This window comes from Elaeis guineensis, chromosome 6, assembly GCF_000442705.2.
Source record: "Elaeis guineensis isolate ETL-2024a chromosome 6, EG11, whole genome shotgun sequence".
Classification (NCBI taxonomy): domain Eukaryota; kingdom Viridiplantae; phylum Streptophyta; class Magnoliopsida; order Arecales; family Arecaceae; genus Elaeis; species Elaeis guineensis.
The window spans coordinates 115768742-115776594 of record NC_025998.2 but is presented as its reverse complement, the minus strand read 5'-3'; the positions used below and the strand labels follow the sequence as shown (position 1 = coordinate 115776594).

The 7853-nt window shown below is 34.5% G+C and overlaps 1 protein-coding gene across 1 annotated transcript; it reads right to left on the bottom strand.

Annotated features, from left to right (window-relative positions):
• Positions 1 to 275: 275 nt before the first annotated feature.
• Positions 276 to 6091, bottom strand: LOC105046735 (CBL-interacting protein kinase 23). Its single transcript, XM_010925423.4, has 14 exons — positions 5473 to 6091; positions 4152 to 4214; positions 3705 to 3776; positions 3478 to 3585; positions 3290 to 3370; positions 2906 to 2959; positions 2663 to 2788; positions 2458 to 2547; positions 2188 to 2307; positions 1985 to 2101; positions 1365 to 1481; positions 1054 to 1110; positions 667 to 741; positions 276 to 565 (listed from the first exon to the last, which is right to left on the bottom strand). The coding sequence occupies exons 1-14, from the start codon at positions 5641 to 5643 to the stop codon at positions 485 to 487; spliced, it is 1332 nt and encodes a 443-aa protein (XP_010923725.1). The 5' UTR covers positions 5644 to 6091; the 3' UTR covers positions 276 to 484.
• Between the last annotated feature and the right edge of the window lie 1762 nt (positions 6092 to 7853).

The following is a 7853-nucleotide window of genomic DNA, read 5'->3' as shown; positions in this document are numbered from 1 at the left end:
CACATTTAACTCCGTGACCACAATCCAGAAGGCAAGCTGAAGCAACAGCAGAAGCACTGCCTGGGTTGATAACAGAAGCCATCAACAGAAAGTGTAGTGGCTGAGGTTGAGATCATAAAGTTTGAAGTCAGAAAACCTGAACACTAGAAAGGCTTTATGAGAATGAAGGCCTGGTCTAGTTGAATTTTCCATCTCTCATATTTCTTTACATCCTATTGTTGCCTTTTCCTTTATTGGCCATTTGCATAGCATAATGAACTCAAACAAAATAGTGATGCTATGAAAGTACAAATCATTAATCACATCTATGGGACTCCAGCATCCTCTACAATTTCTGAATGGTCACAGCAATAGACTTGTCAACAGTAATACAGAAATGCCACACCTACCAACATAATACAGATCAAAGTCCAATCTACATTTGCTGGCCATGATTATATATAACTATTTCAATCACAGTATTTACATTATTAAAATTGCTAATCTAATTTTCCTTGGTTCCGTTGTCTTCCTCTTGTGAGTTCCAGACTATATCTTTTAGGCCTGTTGAGAGGTTCTTGTAAACCTGGACAAAAAAATAAAAATGTCATTGAAGTGGATTACACAACATCTCAAAAAAATCCGGACACAACATAAAAACCAGGCTAGTACAGTTCTTCCACCTACATTGTGAAATTCGAGAGTGTCGCCCTTGGACTTGCGAAGCTCCACCATGTATAATGAAGGTGCTACTTCAAAAACCTTTAGAAGAAAAAGGAAGAAGAATTTCCAGTTTTGTTTTACATAACATCATAAAAAATGAATGGTTAAAAAGAATTATTACATAGGTTGACTCCACCGGCCAGTAAGTGTAGTAATATATTTCCACAAAATATTGGTTGATGCCTTTAGCACCTCAAGATGCACGCTGGGATTTGCACGCATCTAAGGCTGTTTTACATGGAAATATTTATTACATGGCATCTGCAACTAGTGAAAACTTGTATTCTCACTGACCAGCAGATTCAACCCCCAGCCAAAACAATCTACAAATAAATAATCAATGATCTGTACCTCTGTGGCAATGGCTAAATGACCTTTCCTTCCAGTTTTCTCCCCTTTGAGCTTTAACTGGTATATATGAAAATTGCATTTACAATTATATGGAACAAATTTGAGCCCAAATAGTGCTAAGTGGAAAAATGTAAGAAAAAGATGCAAACAGCAAATATGCTGTCAATGAATTCATTGACTCAACTATCATAAAAACCAACAAATTACTGATTCCCATAATAATATATGGTTTTAACTTGATGTGAAATTTTACTAAGGTAATTCTTTCCAAACTAGAAGGTAAAGTGAGCATATGAATGTGGAAAGCAGACCTTGTAATTTTGCTTCTCTACGTTGAATCCTAGAGGTGTGGCTGCTTGTTCAATTTTTGAAAGTATCTCATCCGCAGGAAGTCTCGATGCAAACCTCGTTTCCCGTTTAACAGTGCCCTGTTCAAAATTCTTACAGTAAGTCAGATTTTACAAGCAACGCTAACACACACACACACACACACACACACACACACACAGAGGCGGGGGTGCAGAGGCCCCAACACCTTGCCAATGCTTAATTAGAAAATTCAGTCCCCAGTATCAACAAGGATATGGATCATTTCTTTGGATATTGCTCTGCAAAGTTACAAATTTAAGGCTACACGAATAACAAAATTCATCGAGCAGATACTATCAAGCAGGGTAGCCTGTAGGAGTGATGCACAATTTGAACTACCAAGAATTTAAAGTGATGTAATACAAAAATGCACTCAAATACAAAAAAACAAAACAACAGAAACCTCTAATCTCTTGTTTTACTTGATAAACTAGGTATAGTTCAAAATTCAGGGTCAGATGCTTGGAGAGTTCACAGAGAAAAATAGTTTCTTGAGTAGGAAATTAAGCAATCTAGAATCAATAGACAAGGAACAAAATAAGCAACCAAAAAGACAAGTTACCATTTGTTTCTCAAAAAGGGTGCCAAGATTGAGACCCTGAGACGTCGAAATAAGCTCAAAAGCATTCATTATAGCTGGCCCTCCTTCTCGTCTCTCAACAACAAGATTTGCAGAGTCCTGCACAAAGAAGAACAGAAAGTTGAAAAATACAATCTTGCGCATTTTAGGAATTTCAGTGTCAGATGAATATGACCAAAACTCACACCAAATCCACTGAAAATTGCATCCACATCGTCAAGATTAACATCCGGTGTTTCAAAACTTGGTGGTTGATATCCTTTTTTAAACCACTCATTTTCAATGACTTCTGCAACTGTAATGCGCTGCAAAAAGCCCACATTGTATCAGACAGATAAAATCATATGATTTAACATAACAAGTTTCCCACGTGTGCCATTTCCAATGACAAGTAATCCATGCCTAGGGATCTAACCCTAGAAAGCTGAACATGGTCTTGGAGTAACATGACTTACAGTCTGGGGATTGGGATCCAAAATCCTCTTGATAAGTTTCTTTGCACTTGTAGAGAACCAAGAAGGACATGTGAATTCTGCTTTAAAGATCTGCATCCACCCTCCAAACAAGTCAGCAATGAACTTTCCCTAAACAGTAACGGACTAGTGCAAAGCACAATTAGTTAACTATCACATCAATACAACATATGTATCAAAAACTCACCTTCTTATATAAAGACATAAGATTGGTGTCTTCGAAAGGCAAGTGACCTGCCATTAAGACAAAAAGGATGACTCCACATGACCAAAGATCTGCCTTGGCTCCATCATAACCTTTGTTATTAATCACCTAAGGAAGGTTTATCCAATATCAGAAAAGAAATAATGAACCAAAAAAAGGGGTAAAAATTGTTGAGAGTTTAACAAGTCTGTAAATCTCAGACTTCATGCGATAAATGGATTATACCTCAGGAGCAACATAATTTGGAGTCCCACATGTTGTGTGAAGCAACCCATCCTCCTGCAGTGGAAAGGTTTAGGGGAGTTTCATATTCACTGGCCCAAATTCTCCCATGAAAGATCTACTGAAATTGTTCCTTAGGGCAAGTTATCATGTTTCAAGTGTACAAACGCATCACATAGTTATGAAGGCAATCATAAAATTTATATCATGTTGCAAGAAGTGTCTAGCACAGATATGAGAAGTTAACAACAAAATAAATTGTATAAAAACTTGAAATTCCTAGTACAAGAAACGTGGAAACAGAAACAAAAGGAAATTATGATCTCAAACCAAAAGAATCTATCCATATTGACAAAACCATGCTAGAATGAAGAATTTTTAACTTACACGAACTTGCTGAGGTAATGCACTTAGTCCAAAATCAGAGACTTTCAGCACTCCTTTTGAATCTAACAGCAGATTCTCTGGCTGTTACCAAAACCAATTTAGAATGCTCGGTAAAGTATTTGTTAGTACCAGCAGCGATCATGAGATTCAGCAATGCTACAAAATGGAGGGGGCAAATCATCTTTTACCTTTAGGTCTCTGTGGAAGACACCTCTGCTATGACAGTAGTCTACAGCATTGATTAGCTGTTGAAAATACTTCCTGGCTTCATCCTCCTTCAATCTTCCACGATGGGTCTAAAGCAAAAAACCTGGAACATCAGCATCAAGAACACCAGGACCAAAAAAAGGAAAAAAATGAAACTACCACAGACACCAGAAAGTGCAACCCAATGTGATACTAATGAACATCTTACAATTTTTTCAAAGAGCTCTCCCCCAGTTACAAATTCCATAACTATGTATATCTTTGTCTTGCTGGCCATTACCTACACAAGCAACGATCACTTAAGCAACTATAAATCAGGTTATTGATGACATGACAGACAGGAGGTCATGGAGAAAGATGCAAAGTAAAGCCCCAAGCCACAATATTGTTATATATAACAAAATAACACAAAAACCAGGACACATATTTAAGATAAAAAGAAAATAAAAGAAATCAGATACTCCACAGATGATTGACAATATGTAAGTGATTGAAAAACTTTAAACATAGGAGATAAACAAAGTAAATTTTTTCCCAGCAAGCCAGTTTTAGAACATCAGGAAGCATTTAAAGGATTTTCCGCATCCAGTATAGGATAGAGAACTGCCAACACAATTTTATGAAAGTGCAAATGAAGATAAGATTTATGACTCACCTCATACATCCGTATGACATTTGGGTGTTTTATCAGCTTCATGGTTGAGATCTCACGTTTTATCTATAACACACAAATAAGCAAATATTGTTAACCTATGAGAAATAGGAGAAAATCTCTATGACTGAATGGCCGGTTACTAACTCATCCAAAAGAACCTGGACACTTTGAAAAGAGATCCATACATAAAAGTAATGATGCTTTCAAGAACAAGGTTAGGTTCTACTTTCTGAAATATCATAATAGATACAGCTGAAGTATAAATGAACAGACTTATACATGACACCAAAAGGAGAGGCTGAAAACTAGAATTGGAAAGTGCGTCTCTTGTTTTTCTTTTATTTCAACCCATCTGTCTATCAGATGTCAAATACAGAGTACTGAAAGAATACAACACTTACAAAATTTGCGCCTAAATTGAATGAAACTATGCAAAAAAATTGATTTAACTCAAAATTAATCCTTGGGAAGCTTGCATCCCAATCAATCTTCAATGAGATGCTGTACTGACAAACGATAAATATTGTTCATGAGAAAGCTGACAATATATGACCAGGTAAGAGAAAGAAAAACTAAAGAAAGAATTATATAGAAGGAAAATATGTATAATAGTAAATAATTTTCGATTGATGTTGTCTTACTGATTTGAAGCAAAAAGAAAAAAGTGTTGGCAGATAACAAACAACATGTAATATGTTTTCCAAATAGAACAACGCAGCAAAAACAAATACAAAAAACTAAAACTAACAAATTATTGTCCAGAAAGCTTAAGCGAATGGCCCTTTCTAAAATAATTACCCTTCTCTTTTGAAGCTACAAAATCTTTTTTTTGTGAGAAATAGCCTCTTCGGGAAAAACATTAGATCAATTGTTATCACAGCTCGACAGCCTAATTATCTTCAGAAGCTTGATTGCCCGAAAAGAAAACAAAGATCTTACCTCATGAGAAAAGTGAAAACAAATAATATTAATCACATTCTTTTTTCTATCATTTTCAAGTCAGTACATACTATAACGAAAATCCAATCAGAAAATAACCAAGGCCAACAAATTTAAAAAGAATAACAAAGAATCACAAGAGAAATAGAGCGAGAAACTGATCATGAAAAAGATTAACAAAAACAATTAAATCAATACACGACCAATCTATAAAACAAAGCAGCAGGAGAGGAAAAAAGATTTTCTTTTTATCTTTCCTTTATATTAATAAAAGAATCATAATAAAGCATAAGCTAAAGCCTCACATCCTTTTCAAATCTAAAACAGAAATCCAAAAATAAAGAGAAAACTCGGGCCTTTTTTTGTGGCAAAGAAGCCGAACCTGGCCGATCATCTTGTGGCGGAGGATCTTCTCCTTGTCAAGGATCTTGATGGCAACGCACTCCCCCGTCCCCACTTTCCGCGCGAACTTCACCTTGCCGAACGTCCCCTCACCGAGCGTTCTCCCGAGCTCGTACTTCCCCACCCTCGTTCGTCCCACCGTGCTCATCATTGTCCCCTAGATTCCCACCCCAATGTCCTTCCACAAATCAAAGCTTTCTCCTCCTCCTCCTCCCCACCTCTCAATGGGTCAAGACCTCTTCTTCTTGCATGGCTGCCACACCTGCGACTTCACCACCTTCATGTCTCCCAACACCCCCGTTCAACCTAACCCTAAATACGGCGACCGAGAGATCCGGCGAATCTAGAACGAGATTAAGATCTGACCGGCAGCGGATCGCGATCCGAGAACCACCATCAGGATCACCTCTTTTTAGCCTGTTTTTCCCCCAAAATCTGAAAGGCAGGGAGCGCCGGACCCTCAGGGGACGATTATCGACTTAAATTGTAGCTGACGAAAAAAATGCCGATTTGAATGAATTATAGTCCGCACCGCATCGTGTCCGCGTAGTGGGTCCACGCGAAGAAAAATGCGCCGCTCCGGTGGATTATCCAAATCGAGAAAACCAAGCTCAGGTCCGCTTCGTCCGGGATCGAATCCGAATATTCCCTCCCGATGGCGGCCCGGACTTGTGGAACTGCGGCCGGTCGGCGATCGACCTTTCGTCAGGTGTCATAAAAAGACATCTTGTCGCCCCTGATATTTTATTCAGAAAAGTAAAATCCTGTGGGCCCAAAAACCCATCGAGATAAATCCAAACAATAAAATTAATGTAAAATATACCATCCAATCAAATTAAATTATACAGTATATTTAATAATAAAATAAATATTTAATATTATTTAATATTTTTAATTTTAATAATAAAAATATTATTTTTTAAATAAAAAATATTATTATTATTTTTTAATATTTTATATATTTTTTCATAAATATATATAATATCTTAAATAATATATATAATTTTTTATATCTTTATGACATCCTGAACAATATATATGACTTTCTGATATCTTGACTTCCCATGAATATACACGATATTTTGAACAATATATACAACTTTCTGTGAATATATATGATATTTTGAATAATATATATAACTTTCTAATACATTATATGATTTACTGTGAATATATATGGCATTCTAAATAATATATATTTTTTTATAATATTCTGAACAATATATATGGATTCTTAATATCTTATATGACTTCATATGAATATATATGACATTTTGAACAATATATGTAGCTTTCTGATATCTTATATGACTTTCTGTCAATATATATGACATTTTGAACAATATATATGATTTCTTGATGCCTTATATGATTTCTTATTGGTTGTAATAATCAACGGGATATCATATAAGGTATTAAAAAATCATATATATTATTTAAGTTGTCATATATATTGACAGAAAATCATATATATTATACAAGATATCATATATATTGATACAAAATTATATAAGGTATTGAGAAGTCATATATATTGTTCAAAATATCATATATATTCATAGAAAGTTATATCTATTGTTCAAGATATCATATATATTCATAAAATATCATATAAGATATTAAAAAATGATATATATTATTCAGAATATCATATATATTCATAACAAATTATATATATTATTCAGGATGTTATATATATTTATAGAAAATCATATAAGATATCAGGAAGTAATATATATTGTTCAAGATGTCATAAAGACACAAAAAGTCATATATATTATTTAGGATGTCATATATATTCATAGAAAGTTATATAATGCATCAAAAAATAATAATATTATTCTTTCTTTATTCTATGAAACGAACGATATTTTTATCATAAAAAATTTGATAAAAAAAATTGAACAATACTGAATGTTTGTTTTATTATTAATTATACTATGTAGTTTCGTATAATTGGATGATGCACTCTATGTTAATTTTGCTACACCATACATAGTGCACAAAGAATTACTCTTCCTAAATTCATGTGATTCAAATCCATATGTACATGGGACTCACATCAGCTCCGGACCCCAAAAGAAATCATTTAAGTATTTGTTGGCTGGTCCAATAGCCACTTGCAATAATACCTTTTATATTTAGCCAATTCAAGCCCTAATACTTGTTATCCACCGCACATACACTTTGGGATTTGGATTGATCCCTTGAACCTAATCCATGCAATAATTTTTTTTATAAAAAATATAACATGTAATAATTTTTCGAAGGAATGATATATGACTACTATGAGGGTCTTCTCCAAACTTCACAGATACAAATTTTGCACTTGAAGATAAGGTTGCAACATATCAACGGCGA

Bases quoted from the DNA above. Each gene is read 5' to 3' on its own strand.
- LOC105046735 (XM_010925423.4), bottom strand. From the start codon at position 5,643: ATGATGAGCACGGTGGGACGAACGAGGGTGGGGAAGTACGAGCTCGGG. The intron at 2,548-2,662 runs GTGAGTTTTTGA...GGGTGGATGCAG, and splicing joins TTATGTCTTTATATAAGAAG to ATCTTTAAAGCAGAATTCAC. The intron at 566-666 runs GTAGGTGGAAGA...TTTTTTGTCCAG, and splicing joins ACACTCTCGAATTTCACAAT to GTTTACAAGAACCTCTCAAC.